Consider the following 18115-nt stretch of genomic DNA (forward strand, 5'->3'; position numbering starts at 1 on the left):
TCCAAATACGTCGTCAAATTTGGATCTGGTCTGTCCTCTTCCCAGTTCGTCCAAATTTGACGAACCGGGAAGAGGAGCTTCGAGAAGCTTCTGCTACAAACAAGCTTGAAATATATAGACTTATTTAATTTTTTCGGGACAATTTCGCATTTCGGGGCTTCAATACAAGACGGACATTACATACGAGCAGCATGGAGGTATTTGGATGTTTTTTGGTGTGCCTTTTTGTTACGAAGACAGTTGGTATCCATTTGCAACCGTTATATGGACATGCACTGCTACGCCGAGACCCCCTGTAACTCAGAGAAGCCACGGAGGACTCTGAAACTTCTCCCAGCCCTTAGTCCACATGAGGGTGAGTAGATAATGAGTGAAATTTCAATTTTGAGTGAACTATTCCTTTAACTCCAATTCCCTCCAATATTGACCAATCAGAGAGCAGCAATTATGACTAGGTACACAAGGGTTTGTATATGTTTTTACCAACTTCTTATACGTTTTGGTGACTTTTAAACCAATGATAAGCAGCAGCACATTCAGTGGACCAATCAGCTACAAGACAGAAACGACCAATCACTGAGCTCTATTTTTCATCCAGGTTTATTCTAAAGGATTTTCCTTGACTAGCCTGTTTCAGTTTCATCTGGCTCCTCAGAGACATTAGTTTAATTGTTAACGGTCCCTAAGTTCCCTGTAAGAGTAACAACAACCAAGATGTAATATCAGTGATAGATGCACTAAAAACACTAATAGTGAGTCAGTAGCTGTGTGTCAGTCACCCAGCTCCAGGTCCTGGTCGTCAGTCAGGATCAGGATGATGTTGGGCCGGATGTTGCGAAACTTATCCCAGCCCTTAGTCCACATGAGGGTGAGTAGATAATGAGTGAAATTTGAATTTTGGGTGAACTATCCCTTTAACGTCCTCTCTATCAGTGATAACAGAGCCTCCTGGGTCTGGACCAGCACCAGAATGAGAGGGCGTCTTTCCAGACCCACGCCCCGTCCCTCCACCAACTTTAGCGCAAATCAGTTCAATACTGTTTGTGTCATCCTGCTGACAAACAAACAAACAAACCAAGTTCTGTTTATTTGTGGTCATAAAGCTGCAATGATACAATCCAAACCACAGCCGACAGAGGAGACGAGCAGCAACACAGCAGGTGGACGGAGTGACACTTGAGTGCGGAGCAGAGTTCAAACATGACACAACTATCAAAAGCAAAAAAGATGCATTGCAAACTCTGCTTGATTGTCTGCAGGCTGAAAACAAGAGGCCAGACTTTGCGGTGGCTGCTCAAAAACTTTGCAACAGTTTGCCACTCTGCATTATATTTTTCTATCACGACGGTTCTTATTGTTTCTTATGGATTTTATGTGTATTTTATTGTGCCTTCATCTAATGTATTTATTTGACACTGTATTGTAATTGTAAAACACCTTGGTTAAAGGTGCTATATAAATAAAGCTTGACTTGACTCCAGAACTGCAGCAGGTGTACACAGGTAGACTTACACCTGTGGACCATAATAACCTTACATCCAGTGGTGACCCCAGACCTCAAAGACCAGTGTCTGTGGCAGCAGCAGGGACATGTCTGTTGTCTCTAAGGCAGTTTATAGATGTCATTGTGAATCGTTCCAATACGAGGGGCCACCAGGGGCCCCTGAGCAATGACCCCGTGCCTTATACACTCTTAGAAATAAGGGTTCCAAAAGGGTTCTTCTAGAAGGGCTGAGGTTCTAGCCGGAACCATTTGCCGCTGAAAACCCCTATTTTGAAGATAGGGTTTTTCCAGGCTTCTTGCTAAACTCATAGATATATATATACGTAGATGCCGCATTCGGGCTTGTCAGGAATGTCTCACGGCCGCCATCTTGAGGAGTAGTTCCTCCTGACAAGCAGTCAACAGTCAGACCGGTCAGACCGGGTTCGACAGCTGTGAATCTGGCAAAATGCCAAACTTTTGTGCCGCGTACGGATGTTCCCATGAAAGAAACGCCAAAACGAAGAGACATGGAATAACTTTTCTCAAGTAATAGCCCTAAGTTGTTTTATATTATATAACTGTTATGAACTTGTTGAATTTGATGTAGGTAAGTTATCTGACATAAATGAAACTCATAATGTATCATAGGGTGGGATATGTGCATTTAGTGCATATACCGGTAGTTAAAGCCTTTGGAAACCTGACTATATATAGTAAAAATGCTTATATTATATCAAAGTCAAGTGCCTCATTAAGCATCCACAAAAGTCTGAGTGACAATAACTATTCATAACTATTAGAAAACCTGGTTTAAAAACAGCTCATTTTGCTATTGAGGCCACTGGTCAGGACAGTGTGGGCGTGGCAGATAACGCTATGATTGACAGCTCCCTCGTTATGATTGACATCTCTCTGGCCCCGCCCACTTCAAACAATGTCATAGCAACACGTCAATGGCGACCGTTAAAAAAACAAACAAAAAAAACCGTCCTGTCCTCACCGGAGGACGTGCATCGATTGATGCTATTTAGCAGCTTACTAGACTACCAGCTTCGTTTTGGAGCGTCATAACCGTCTTTGGACGTAGTCTCACAGAAAAAAAAATGCTTTTAACCGTCACTCATGTCTGCCTCTAACCCTAACGTGAGTTATGTAACTGAATTGTAGTATTTATATGGGTAAAACTAAAGGTTCCAGGTGGAACCTTTATAAAAGGTTCTACCAGGAACAATAAAGGGTTCTCCTATGAAGACAAGCCGAAAGAACCTTATATGGTTCTAGTTAGCACTTTTATTTCTAAGAGTGTAGTTTGTTGAAACTGTTCGACAGCAAAGAGATGGGGAAAGGGTTTTTAGAAACTGCAAGCATTTGTTTTCCCTCAACCAGAGTTTTCATTAATAAACCTGCAGTGTTTCTTCTTCTTCTTCTGTTGGAGGTGTCAGCGGTGTGTTACTGTCACTATGCACTTGTTCATTAACAGGAGCTCAATTCATTTCTACTGTTGCACTTAGCCGCTCACTGTTATTTAACACTGACAAATGCCTGGATTGTTAATTACACACACACACACACACACACACACGCACACGCGGTTTTCTACAGGCTGTTTATCAGAGGGATCCAGCAGCCGACAGACTCTGTTGCTAAGAGACCAATCAACTGGCTAAAGGGATTTTTCGACAAGTGTAATTAACCTCAAACAAGCATGAACTCACACACACACACACACACACACACACAAAGACACACACACGGCCTTTCTAAATGTCTGGGAGAAAGTTTCTGTTGTTTGTCTCCATCTTGATTCCCTCCACGTCTGTTCCCTGTGATTTGCCGGCGTCGGGTCCATTGTGTTCTTCTCCCTCTGTGTCATTACTGCTGTTATTGTATCTATCTGGTTTGTGGAGATGTCATCTGGTTTTCATCTCTCTGACAGAAGTCTCTAATGTTCTCCTCTGTTTCCTTTAAGTCTCTGTTTGTTTATCACAGCGGCAGCAATTTTCCTATGTTTGGTCTTTTGTTCTTCAAAAACAAAAGTCTGGGGTGGGGAAGTCTCTGCTGAATGTATAATGTTGGAAGAGTGTGAATGTTGAGCTTTAAGGTGAAACAGCAGCAGGAGTGAGTGTAGCCTACCTGTCCGGTCTGCTGACAGGGCGTCTGGTACTCGGCTCTCTGACACAGGTCTTTTACCCGTTGGTGTTTGGGCAGGAAGTTCTCCTCCTGTGACACTTCCTTTCCCTCGACACGCTGGTGGAGCAGCTTCCTGTCAACGGACCAAACACAGGCGGGTTGGAAACTTTGCTTTCTGATAGGCTTTTTTCTTTTCCTGAAAGGTCTCAGGCTGTCGTCTGTGGAAAACCTTCAATTTATTTCTCAATAACACACTTCTAACTCCATAACACACAACATGATTTGTTACTGGAAGGAACACAGCAGCAACAAGCTGCACTGATGGAGTTAATAGATGAGACTGTGAAACTGGTGATGTCACTAACAAGAAGATGATTGGTCACATGATTGAAGGTTAGAAACAAACTTAAGCCCAGTTCCATTTCTACCCCTTAACCCCCTCCCTTAGTGGGAGCGGATCTATTTTACCCAGGTTCTTATTCCCCAGTTACCCAAAAAGTTTCTATGTTCCCTGGGTTCTATGTTCTCTGCTCACCCGAAAAAGGGTTCTACTGTATGTTCCCCACTTACTAAAAAAAGAAGTTCTATGTTCCCCGCTTATCCAAAAAAGGCAGGAAAAAGCAGTAGCATTAATATGATGTTTTAACATCTCTAAACACACACAACGGAACATAAACCCTAACCCCTAACCCTAATGCTACTTATGTTTCCCGCCTTTTTTGGATATAAGCAGGGAAAATAGAACCTTTTTTTTAGGGAGCGGGGAACACAGAACCCGTTTTCGTGTGAGCGGGGCACATAGAACCCGGGGAACCGAGGGACCCCTCAGTGTTGTGTATTCATGGCAGGGCTAGTTGCATCTCCATAGACTGGTTTAGGCTACTGCCAACAGTTCAGGTCCCTCTCAGTTTGACCTAATGCAGTGGAGTTCTGTCATCAATACTAAAAGGTATGGAGTTATTTTTGTCTCATAAATATCTGTAAACGCACAGAAGGTGATCTACAAATGTTCCTTGGTTTGCACACGTGTTTTGCTATCCACAAATACAAATTTCTAATTTGTAACTTGTATTTTGGTTTTTACAAATAAATGTGTATTTGTAAATATATTGTGTATTTGTAAATGTATACTTTTCCATTTGTAAAAACAAAAAAGCCATTTGTAAAACCGAAAATTCTGTTTGTGAAGTGTAACTCTGCATTTGTGCATCACCAATCACACACACACACGCATCTCTGTCCGCAATGACGTATTTCTGAGACAATCCTGGCGAGATCCACACAGATCCACAAACTCACAGCTGCTGATTCACAAAGGGCCGCTCTCCTCACCAGGAGGGGCGGTGTTGGCGAGTAGCTGAATGAAAACTAACGAAGAAGACTGCTACTGGCTTATCTCGAGAAATTATTTTAATTCCCACTGTTAATGCGTCACTTTATTAAGTTTTAATGTTTTTTCATGCAATAAAGTAACTGTTTAGATCCCCAATATGCGGTTAGTTTATCCAAATGACGCCTGTTTGGAAGTTTGCTCCGCCATTCGCGGAGCAGTGAAGCTCCATCTGTGGAGCAGCTAAGCTAACTAGGCTACCACCGGACGAGCGGTCTATCACAGAGGCTACAGCCGGGCTGCTGTGGTTTTCGGCCGGCTAACCTCCGCATCCGGGTCTCCCCCGGCTCGTTTTTTCCCCCGGAATGACGAAGCTGGTTAGCCAGCCCACCGCAGCAGCCCGGCTGCTGTTTAGATCTGATTAGATGTTTAGATGTTAGACTGTTTAGATCCCCAATATGTGGTTATTTTTATCCAAATGACGCCTGTTTGGAAGTTTGCTCCGTTGAGTGAATCTGGCATGGGACTGAACCTTTGTGCAAAGTTTGATGAGTTTTCGCCCATGGGAAGTATGACTTCCTTGGAAGAAGAAAGAAAGAAAGAAAGAAAGAAAGAAAGAAAGAAAGAAAGAAAGAAAGAAAGAAAGAAAGAAAGAAAGAAAGAAAGAAAGAAAGAAAGAAGAAGAAGAAGAAGAAGAATTCCTAGGAATACAATAGTGTCCTGACCCTAATTAGAAATTTGTAATTGTGGATAGCAAAACACGTGTGCAAACCAAGGAACATTTGTAGATCACCCTTTGTGGATAGCAAAACACGTGTGCAAACCAAGGAACATTTGTAGATCACCTTCTGTGCGTTTACAGATATTTATGAGACAAAAATAACTCCATAAAAAGGCTAATTATTCTCAGAGTTACAGAACACATAACATAAGTCATACATAGCCCATCATAGACTAAATAGTTTTGTTTGTTGAAATAGCCTACAGACTACACCACTGAATGAGACAACATGTATCTCCTAAAAATAATTCATCCAGCCGGCGGTAAACCTCTAAAAAACTGCCGGTAGATTGATGGGCTCCTTTTCTCCCCTGGGAGGACGATGCAGATTAGCCGACCGACCACCTCAGCAGCCCGGCTGTTGCTTCTGTGAGGATCCGCTCATCCAGAGGCAGCAACCGGGTTGGGGCTTGGTCTCTCCCCTGGAATGGCGCCGCGGCTTAGCCGGCCGACCACCACAGCAGCCCCGGCTGCTTCCTCTGTGGTGATCTGCTCATCCAGAGGCAGCAACCGGTTTACTGAAGTGCTCGTTTTCTCCCCCGAGAAGACGCCGCGGCTTAGCCGGCCGAACACCACAGCAGTCCGGCTATAGCCTCTGTGATAGACCGCTCGCCCGGTGGTAGCCTAGTTAGCAGCTAACTAGGCTAACGGCGGAGCAAACTTCCAAACAGGCGTCATTTGGATAAAAATAACCACATATTGGGGATCTAAACAGTCTAACATCTAAACATCTAATCAGATCTAAACAGCAGCCGGGCTGCTGCGGTGGGCTGGCTAACCAGCTTCGTCATTCTGGGGGAAAAAACGAGCCGGGGGAGACCTGCATGACAGCGGAGGTTAGCCGGCCGACCACCACAGCAGCCCGGCTGTAGCCTCTGTGATAGACCGCTCGTCCGGTGGTAGCCTAGTTAGCTTAGCTGCTCCACAGATGGAGCTTCACTGCTCCGCGAACGGCGGAGCAAACTTCCAAACAGGCGTCATTTGGATAAACTAACCGCATATTGGGGATCTAAACAGTTACTTTATCGTATGAAAAAACATTAAAACTTAATAAAGTGACGCATTAACAGTGGGAATTAAAATAATTTCTTGAGATAAGCCAGTAGCAGTCTTCTTCGTTAGTTTTCATTCAGCTACTCGCCAACACCGCCCCTCCTGGTGAGGAGAGCGGCCCTTTGTGAATCAGCAGCTGTGAGTTTGTGGATCTGTGTGGATCTCGGCAGGATTGTCTCAGAAATACGTCATTGCGGACAGAGATGCGTGTGTGTGTGATTGGTGATCCACAAATGCAGAGTCACACTTCACAAACAGAATTTTCGGTTTTACAAATGGCTTTTTTGTTTTTACAAATGGAAAATTATACATTTACAAATATACAATATATTTACAAATACACATTTATTTGTAAAAACCAAAATACAAGTTACAAATTATAGCTGCTGCGCAGCAATGGGTCGGGTCCGGGCTACTTTTGGGCATATTTAGGCAATTCTGAGCAACAAACAGGAGAATAGGAAGACAAGACAGTTGACCTTATAATGTTCAATTTGCACCAGTTGAGGATTGAACCCACAACCTCAGGAACCAAAGACCGTTTTCTATCGCACTGAGCTAATTGACAAGTAGCAGTGCAACAGTGGCTTCACAGATTGAGTAAGCCATTCACTGTCGCGCAGGCAGATTTGAAACCACAGTAAAAAGAAAAATCAGTTTTTGAGGTAAAATAATGATATGTATTTGTAAAACATCTACTGTGACTCTTAAGATGTTAGGAGCCTTCGCACATGGTCCAGTCCAAGCTATTTGGATTTTTAAACTTAGAGGCTTGCTGTGATGCCACCATTAGGACAATTGTCTTGTATTTCGTATTGAGGACATCTGACATTTTGATCTGTCATCATCATCATCACCCTTGCTGGGTCTCGAACCCACAGCCTCTGACACCAAGAACCAGCTCCTAACTCGCTGAGCTAATTGGCTGGTGGTGAGACCTGCTGTGTAGCTTCATTTATCCACTCAGGTGAGTCAGTGCCCGGGCAGCTGTTGTGATGAAATGGTCAAAAGTCAGAAATTCAGTCATCTAAACAAAAATCTGATAATACATAAATTGCATCTTGACAGCATGGAAATGTTGGTGATTTGTTTTTAATGATAAGTGTTTTGCTTCATAAGAGAAAATATGATGTTTATAAATTCCACTCTCACATTGACTGCAGTTGTTCCCATGAGAGCAGAATTCAAAATGTTCTCAAAAATTCAGTTTTTGAATTAAAATTCTGATATTTGCTAAACTTCATCAACCATGACTCCAGAATATTCTCATTTTTTTCAGGAAGTTTGAAAATGTATTTAGCAAGAATTTGATGGTATATGTTTACAGTAGTGTTTACAGTCAAACGTTTTCATGCACTGTAGGCTCAATTTTTGCTTAATCAAAAATCCGAGAAACAAGTTTTGTGGAGGACGGTCTGGAGATGCTCTGTAGCAAGTTTGGTGTCAATTGAGCAAAAATTGTGGGAGGAGATACATTTTAAAAGTTTTACAGTTATTGAAAAAAACAGTGATGGACTTCATAATTTGTAATAAGTTTAAGTGGACAAAAGTTTCAGCAGTATTGAGGCTACATTGTGGTGAAGTTTCAACACTGTAGCATCTACCGTTGGTTTGGTAGGAATTTTTAAAGTTTTTAAAATTAAACGCTTATTGTGCCCCCCCTAGGAGGGGGGGGGGGCACATGTCCTTGGAGTTGAGTGAATCTGGCATGGGACTGAACCTTTGTGCAAAGTTTGGTGAGTTTTCGCCCATGGGAAGTATGACTTCCTTGGAAGAAGAAAGAAAGAAAGAAAGAAAGAAAGAAAGAAGAAGAAGAAGAATTCCTAGGAATACAATAGTGTCCTGGCAGCTGCGCTGCCCGGACCCTAATTAGAAATTTGTAATTGTGGATAGCAAAACACGTGTGCAAACCAAGGAACATTTGTAGATCACCCTTTGTGGATAGCAAAACACGTGTGCAAACCAAGGAACATTTGTAGATCACCTTCTGTGCGTTTACAGATATTTATGAGACAAAAATAACTCCATAAAAAGGCTAATTATTCTCAGAGTTACAGAACACATAACATAAGTCACAGAACATTGTTGTAGATCTGTGACTGGATTTTTAAACATAGGGCTCCAGACTGCGACTAAATGGTCGCATTTTGCGACCGGTAAATTTGCCGATTTTTTTTTTTAATGACCACTGTGATTGGCTAATGTGTACATCTCTGAGGAGACGTCTTTCCACAGCAGAGCTCCGTGTGAAACAGCAGGAGACACACAGACCGGCGACCCGCGCGCGTGTGCTGAACGTCACCTGCATTTTTTTTTTCCAATGGCTCGCTACAAACTTAAACATCCCATAATATGCTTGCGCGCTCTCAGCAGTGGTACTCAAATCGTCACAAGGCAACGAAGCAGGTTGACTTGCGCTGCAGAACGCGTTGCACAGACCAGGCTCCCAAACGGAAATCATTGATTGATTGTTGATCGATACTTTTTTTTTTTTTCTTTGGCCGTGTGGGCGGGGGCGGGGGTCTCCACGAGTTTGATGCCCAGGGTCACAGGGTCAACAGACAAAGAGGCCAACAAGGGCTGGCCTACACAGGCACCTTATCACCCAGGAGGAGGGGGTGGGGGGGAGTGAGTTTGGTGTGTCTACTTGTTCTGTTATTGGTCAGTGCAGCCTAAACATTAACTTTAGATTTTCAATATTTAAACTGTTGCACAATAAAATTTGAATCTAAAACATTATAGTTTCTGCATTTATGCAGTATTTATCAGTAATACAGTGAAAATTAGAGGAAATGTGAAAATTTACTTTGCAAGTTGATTTCGGTGTGCGCCCCTAAATTTTCTTAGCCTGACTCTCGCCAGACCCTTGTAGTTCCGCAAAGCTACGCTGAGCTCCGCACAAGGGTCTGGGACTGCTCCATAGGCGATTCATTTCAGAAGGCGGGGGCTTGTAAAAAAAATCTTGTATGTGATTGGATAAACCACTTGTCCGTTATCTTGAATGACGTGCTACTTCAGCCACTCACTGCGAGCCGCCATTGTTGTTTGACTCAAACAGTCGCTTCAGCGCTACGTCACACCTCAGAAAGTCCCGCCCGGCGATCCTGATTGGTTCATTATTTTTTGCTCCGGGGAAGAAGTTTGCATTGGCCTCGAGTCCAGACCCTTGTGCGAAGCTGAGCGTAGCGCCTCTGGCGTAGCTTTGCGGAACTACAAGGGTCTGGCGAGAGCCAGGCTAAAATTTTCTGCCTGCGCTCCTAAAATTTTAAGTTAGGGGCCACTGTGCTCCTAGTAAAAAAAAGTTAGTCTTGAGCCCTGCTGCTAACTGGCTTCACATTGGTCAGAACTGAAATATCGCAACAGCTATTGGCTGGATTGACATCTCTACAAAGACATTCATCTAGTAGCTTTTGTACTTCTCTATCGCACAAGTACTGACTGATTCCCCTTGAGGCCGGAGTGTACTCTCTGTTTGGTGCACATTTCCAAAAGTTAGCAGCAACACAGAAACTAGGATGAAGATGCCAGGCTAACATTAGCATGTTAGCACTCTCATTGTGAACATGCCAACTCTTAAGATGTGCCTCCAATCCACATCTCAGACTAATGATTATTCTGTACAGAACAGCGTCATCACAGTAAACTGTAGTAGCATATATCTACCTATCAATCATCGGGCTGTGACTTTGTGATGTCACAGCCTTGTTTTTATTTCTTAGTTTAGATCTTTCCAAAGCTGGTCAAACACCTCATTATAAATTATTAATGTGTGTATTAATGTCCATCAGTAGCACATATTTAGGATTTATGATGCTGTCCGCTTCCAGTAAACCTTGTTCTGTTCCTTTTCCTATGTGAACACACCACAGATGAAGAGACCCAAGAATTAATGTGAGGTCTGGAGTGGGGACACATCGTTAGTTTTTTCTACTAGTTCTGCAAACAAATGAAAAAAAATGCTGCCATTAAAAAGCAAACAGACAGAAATTGATTAATGGATTACAGAGAGGTGAGGAGGTCCAAGACCAAAGGTTTGATTTATGTCGGCCCCTGATTGACTGAGAAGTTTTATTTTAAAGGGATAGTTCAACATTTTGGCAAATTGGCCCATTGCCATAATCCCTATAGTCATAGCAATAGGTTTATTACCTTTATTTGTCGGCGCAAGCTATTTTTAGAACGACCGAGCTGAGCCGTGAGCTGCTCAGAGCTACGCTACGGAGGCTAATGGGATTTCTTGGTTTTCCTCATCAAACAACTCCATCTCATAACGTTCTGTTATTATCTCATAGCGTGGTGAATGTGCAGGGCACAACTTGTCCACCAGAGCGTTTTGGAGTTGTAAGATTGTGTATTTGATGAGTTTGATGAGGGAAACCAAGAAATCCCATAATGAGCCTCCGTATCGTAGCTCTGAGCAGCTCGCGGCTCTGCTCCGCCGTTCTAAAAACAGCTTTCACCGACAAATAAAGGAAACGAACCTACTACTAAGACTATAGGGATTATGGCAATGGGCCAATTTGCCAAAATGTTGAACTATCCCATTAATGTGCACGACAGTAAAGCACCGGCTTTATTAACAGTCAGTTAGTTAATATGAGTAACACTAGAGAGGTATATGAGTGTAGCAGCTGGAGTATTTACCCTCTCTCCACCAGAAACGAGTCTCTCCACACCTTTGGCTTCTTGTTTACTTGGAACCTGAAGAAGAAGAAAACAGCAGAGAGTTCAGACATTATTCTTTATTTCATTTTCATACGAACAAACAACTCTGCTCTCAGCTCCCCCTACATCAAACCTCTCTTTATTTTATTTATGTATTTATTTGTCCTTTTTCTTTTTTAGAATCCCACTCCAGGAACACAACAGGAAATGAAGCTGTTTAATTTTAGAGTTAAATGAGCTGAATGATGAAGAGGCTTCTCTTCCTACCGCAGATACACAGGTCACTTCAGTTAAAAAAAAAAAAAGAAAATACACACATCTATATTATATTCATAACACACTGCCTCTCTTAATGACTGTCTCCATCTGGTTTCTATTCTGGGATGTTTGTGACTTAAACTTTCAGGGATAATATTTTGATTTTCCTGCCGCAGCTAAAACAGCAGCAGTCGGAGGAACAGTGGAGTCGACCACAGGAGCTTTTCCACTCATCTTTTTCTACGAAGCAGAATAGACTTTCTGTCATGTCATGGAAACACACACAGAGCTGGAGTACTGAGTGCAACAAAGATTTACACACAATGAAAAGAAAAATTAAGGTAACATCATGTGTATGTTTTCGTCTGAGGTTTGGCTCGTGGTGGAGAGACAAGAGACGCTGTCATTTCCTTTTTTTTGTCCGTGCGGAGTCGTATTTTGGTTATTTTAATTATTTACATCACACAAGATCAAGGCTGCAATGGACCAATGTTTTCAATTGATGAATCTGCCGTTTACCTTTTTATTTAAATGATTAAAAGTTCAGACTATAAAACAAGGTGACATCTTAAAATTTCCCAAACCTCCAGGTTTCTATCATGTTAGACATGTCATTCTTAAAACTCTGAGAACCTGAGTCAAATGTCGATAACATTTTTGCATGAAAATGATATAATCATTATTAATGGTTCATCAACAGTTTAATCTGACAACATTTGATTCAGAAATGCACCACGCAGCAATAATACACCGTATTTTTATTTTTTTTATCAAACAAACAAAACAAAAAATCACTTATTGGTTCATAAATATTCACAGAAATATTACTGAAGCATTGATTATGCAGCTTTCACACAGTCATTACTGATGCATTAAATCAGATTTAGCTCCACAACCCTCCAGAGCTGGTTAAAGGGGGAACCAAGCAAGAAGGGGAATAAATAATTTTCGCTATAATTCTACCCATTTGTGACACCGTGACTATTTGACTATTGTTGTCACAGATTTGAATCCTTTCTGTGATAAAACATCTAAAAGCAACACTCCTATCAGATGTGGGTCTGTGGTCTTTTGTCATCCTCAATCCACAAAGGTGTTTTCACTGACAATAATCAGACTGTCTGTATTCTAACTGGCTTTGACTGACAAGAGGAAAAATACATAAGCATGTTTTTTCCTTGTGTTTGCAGCAACAGGAGAGACCTGTGCTGCCCTACAAAGGCAAAGTGCAGTATCTGTAAAAATGCCCAACTGAGAATTATAAATAACTACTAGGGTTGCAAAAGGGCGGAACATTTCCAGTAAATTTCCAGAAACTTTCCATGGGAAGTTAAGCTGGGGAATATTGGAAATATTCCAAATTGGAAACTTTCCATGGGAATTATGGAAATTTATGGGAATTATGGGAATTTATAGGAATTATTGGGAATTTATGGGAATTAACTGGAAATTGGGGGTAATTTAAACAAGCTGTATCATATCCAAACATAAATGTAATTTTTTTTTGTCATAAGCAGACATCCATGCAAAATAATACAATTAAAAAAACATGACATTTCAACAGATTTATGTGTGAGTAGAACTTTATCAAGTTTTAATTCTTGTATGAACAATCAATTCTTTTACTGAACAACAAAAACATGAATGTTGACTAAAATATTACTATTTTAGTCAACTACGATGGTATCTGATCATCTGCGAACCTCCGACTTTCATTCTAGATCAATGAAAACATTCTTGCCAAGTGTTTTCGCTTTTGTCCGTCTTGCGCCGGTCCAAGAATTTCACCATGTGCGCCGAGGCTCATGGGAAATATAGTGAAAACACTTCTCTTTCCATAGATATTCAAGTGTACTTGCAATAAATCTGGTTGTTTTAGTATGCTACAATATATTTTTCACAACTATATTTAAGTTCCCTGTTAAGGGCCAACCTTCAATTTTGTAAATTTCTGATTTATTCCCATATATTCCCATTAATTCCCATATATTCCCGTTAATTCCCATGGAAAGTTTCCAACTTTGAAAATTCCCGGAATTTTACAACCCAAATAACTACGAAGTCTATAATTGATTAGATAAAGGTGGACTGAATTAAAATGTATTTTATAGTTTGTCTTTCTGACCAATTTTGACAGTTTTATGGCAGATACTGCACCTTTGCCTTGGTTTTGGGTGCAGATACTGCACTTTATCTTGGTATTAGCTACAGATATGGCACTTTGCCTTGGTTTTACTCCAATGGAATTATACTGTAGAGTAAATTATAGAATGTAGTAGGCTACTCTTTGCAGATACTGCACTTTGCCTTGGTTTTACAGTGCTTTTTTGGATGGACAGCAAAATAAAAAAAGCCCAATAACTCTGGAAATGTTTGCAGTACCAATATCAAATTCTACCAGATCGAAGAGAATATGCCACACTTTGCCTTTGTAGGGCAGTGTGGCAGTCTGCACATCCACATTCCACCAGGTGGAGAGAGAGGTGGTGGTGCGTTCAGGCTGCTGCAGGTTCAAAGTCTCAGCTCCCTCTAAAAGAATCATGTGCAGAGCTGATGTTGTCCTGGTGCAGTTGGACTCTTCAGTCCATATCTGATCCACATGTTTTTTTCAGCAGCCCTCTGTCCTCTCTGGTCCTTATTCTGAATAAATGTGGGCTTGGTTTAATCAGTCCTTCAGCTTCTGTCTCTGTTCCCCGTGAAGAAGAATTCCTCTGTACTTCAGCAGAACAGATGCTGTTCAATCCCTCGCCGCACTTGAGAGAACGAGCAGTCGATTCACACATGTTCAAACAGCCGGGACGCAGGGATCCTCCTGAGAGAGGCTTCAGACTTCAGCTCAGAGCTCAGACACTCTAAGTTTATTTGGGGTTTGTAGAAAGAGACGGCTTTGTAGAGTTTGTGTTTGAGTTTAAATGTGAGAGGAGCCTAAAGAAATGGGCTGGATGAAACACCCTCGAGAGGACAAAGACGTCGGAACAGCATGAGACCTTTGTTCAACTCAAGACTCAACAGCATTACAGAGTTCAACTGTTGGGGGAAACTGATTCCATCTTTAACCTGAGGTTCTTCATCTCTGAACCTGCTGAAAACATCAGCGTCTTTTTCCTCAATATCTGGTCATTTAGTCTATTTTCTGACACCGTCAGCCACACAGATGTTGTATCTGGAGTGAAAAGTGTTTTTTATATAACTTTTTATAATTTGCAGAAACGTAGCTTCCTCAGTGTTGGGAACTTTGTCAGTTGTTACTCCAAAGGTCAATAGTCTTAAAAAAAACTTGAACTGAAGGTCCAGAATCATGACTAAGCTGGTTGACTAAACTTCATCTAGTTTTAGTTGACAAGTAGACATTTATATGTCTTGGTATCAGATTTATGTTCATCTTTGTCAGTTTGTCGTAATGATGATTTTGTTTTAACAATTCCATTGTAGTTGCCTCTTTTGTTTGTGGAGCGTGATCAGACGGATCAGGGCGTCAACATCAAAGCTGACGTTGTACCCGACCGTTGTGGTGAAGAGCCATCAGAGCTGGAAGACCAAGATTTCATTAGTGTAGTCAAGACCACCTAACCCGAGACCGAGTCAAGACCGAGACCAGAGCAGACCAAGAGCAAGACTTTGAGGGGGAGACCGAGTCAAGACCAAGAACAAGGGGGAGCGAGACCAAGTCCAAGACCGAGACCAAACCAATACGAGACCATTTTCAAGACCATTACTGAATTCAGTGCCAGTACTCATAATAATCATGTGGCTTGATATTTACATTATTCCTAAGAAGAAAAGATCATTTGATATAAAATCTGAACCTTATTTAATTGAACAGATCACAGCACAGAACCTGCTGAAGTTTCCCACTTTTGAAACTAGTGCAACCAAGTTATTCAGATAGTTATACTTTTGTAGAACAATTGAATTATATTAAAGTTATTGAACACATTACATAAACCAAAGTGAGTGAGTCACAGAGAAACATCTGTGGTTAAAAAAGAAAGATGTCACTGCAGCTGTGGTCTTGACTGGTTTTGAGAAAAAAATCCAGAGTCCAGCTCGACCGAGACCGAGACAAGACCAAGACCTTGAAAATGTGGTCGAAAAGACCAATCTCAAGAACTACAACACCAGCTTTCCATTCACCAGTGGATCTTCATTCTGACTCTAATCTACAGTCATGAGTCTGTGTAGTGACTGAGAGAATGAGCTTGTGGATAAATGACATCCAGATGGAACTAGAGCTGCTGCACCTTCATGTAGAAAGGCACTAATTGAGATGATTGGGGCATCTGAGTTAAATAATACTTGTCAACTGAATGTTTCTCCCTCCTGGTTGCTGCTGAAGACATCACTCTTTAGAAACACCTCACAGATATTAAACAACTTTCCCTTTGACTGTGTCCTGGTGTGACATCGTTATCCCGTTTGCTCCGACTTCATGACCTTTACCTTTGCCTTTGTCGACACTTTGATGGTAATGAATATTAATAGAAAACTTGTATCCCCTTAGGCCAAGCAGATGGCTCTTTGTGTTTGTGAGCTGTGGCGCACCCAGGTGTTTAAATGAGGCGGGTGCAGCCAGGTGATTTCCATACGGCTGCTGCTTCCTGTTTGCTTCACTGAGCCTCCTCTCTCCTCTGACCTTTGTCTTCAACAAGCTGCTTATCATGTCAATGTTGACTCTGGCCCCTCCTTTACCTGAGTAATGCAACAAACTAACCCCAAACCCCTCACAAGTAAATTAACCAGCCAAGTATCATTAAGTCCACCATAGCCTTCTTCTTATGGAGAACAGGGGTCTTCAATGTTTTTCAGGCCAAGAACCCAGGACCCCCAAACTGGTGGAGAGGTGGAGCAGGGACCCCCTACTGTATAAAGCTGTGTTTTATAAAAAATTTAAAAAAAACTGGGCCCAGTGCCAGGTATAAATGTAGGCCTATCTTGTTATTATGTACTAAGCTATTCAAATAATACACAGGTTCATATTCATCACCTCGTTACTCGTTACAAATTAAAATAGAAATATAATTACCCGTAGGCTATATTACCGAATAATAATCGCCTGCGTACAAATATGCGCCTGTGCTCTAAAAGTCGTCGGGGTTACGACCTCATTCAGTAAAAGCCTGTTCAATTATGCCCGGGCGATTACTGGTATTTGAATCTGCGATATTGAAGATTTCTCACAAAGATGAGAACAGTTCACTGATGTAGCAACTAGCTTTAAAGTTTTACAAGCCGTTCCCTCAGTTGTCTTCCAGTGATGTAACTAGCTTTCAAATTTGCATAACCCCACCCCTACCTGGCACCAGTAGAAGGGGGCTTTTGACCGAAGCATGTCACAGACATGTCTTTAAGACACCTGGGAATTATTTTAATTTGTGGAAAAGGGGAAGAATATGTCTCCTTTAAAGACGATGTTTGAGGAACATTGTTGTAATGATGTTGTCATGACTCTGACTTGCCAACAGGAACAGGAAATGAACAGTAGTCTCCCATGTTGCAGTCCATCATTCTGTCAGCCCATCCCATCAATCACTGACATTGTGGAGCCACGGTAACCCGCCCAACTTCCTCCACTTCCGGTCATACTTCCTTTAAAGCCTTTGCTCTAACAAAGTCAACTCTTCTAATTGTGTTACATAGAAATCCATGCAAACAATGAGGTGTCTTTTTGGTCTTTTCCCTCTGTAGGACTCCATTTGAACCAAAAGTAATGCAACTGACATCAAGTTTGAGAAGCAACTGAAGAACGATGAAATAAATCAAACAACAGAAAAGACAAAACTGTCCAAATATCTATGTGGGTCATTCCGCCAAAAGAGTGCCATTTGCTCATTGTAACTCTTAAAAATTAAACTTCATTTTTCATTCCATTTCAGTATAGAATTTTTTAATATACACATTTACTCATTCAAAATGAGTACTGGTCAATCTCAGGCTACTTTATTTAATTTAATGCTTCTTTTATCATTGCATTTTTGAAGAAAAAGTAACAGCAATGAGGGTAACAGCAATGAGTTTTTAGCATAAAATCAGCAATTGTGTGAAATCCAGCCAAATAGCATCTATACTAATAGCCTGAGCACACAGAGCACATTCTTAGGATTTAACTGAATATTTTACTTTTGATATCAACAAACACTGTCTAGAGATAATTTAGGTAACAGGAATGAGTTTTAAGAGTGACGGACCCTGACATAGCTACAATATCATTCAATTTCAGGAAAAATAAATTACAGAATTTAATTTTGGTCTTCCCATGACTTTCAAAAGACCTAAATGATGTCACTTCCAGCAGAACATGTCACTGGTGGAATGATCCAAAACTTTTAGAGTGTAGAATGTGTCCGGGTAACAGCACTGAGTGAAAACCTGGGGACGGGACTAAAATGTGAATTTTAACCAAAATATAATTAGG

The 18115-nt window shown here is 41.4% G+C and overlaps 1 protein-coding gene across 6 annotated transcripts in view; it reads right to left on the reverse strand.

The window, feature by feature from the left end:
* The window catches only part of LOC146984012 (extracellular sulfatase Sulf-2-like), a 127289-nt gene that overhangs the window by 25542 nt on the left and 83632 nt on the right, over positions 1–18115 (reverse strand). For all 6 annotated transcript variants that reach the window (XM_085780819.1, XM_085780815.1, XM_085780818.1 and 3 more), the window contains 2 exons: positions 11425–11481; positions 3620–3749 (listed from right to left, as the gene is read on the reverse strand). In XM_085780819.1, the coding sequence (XP_085636945.1) occupies positions 3620–3749; positions 11425–11481 (187 nt within the window). The remainder of the gene's footprint in view (positions 1–3619; positions 3750–11424; positions 11482–18115) is intronic.

The sequence above is a fragment of the Trachurus japonicus genome, chromosome 7 (assembly GCF_045865225.1).
Source record: "Trachurus japonicus isolate A0001 chromosome 7, Traja_1.0".
NCBI lineage: Eukaryota > Metazoa > Chordata > Actinopteri > Carangiformes > Carangidae > Trachurus > Trachurus japonicus.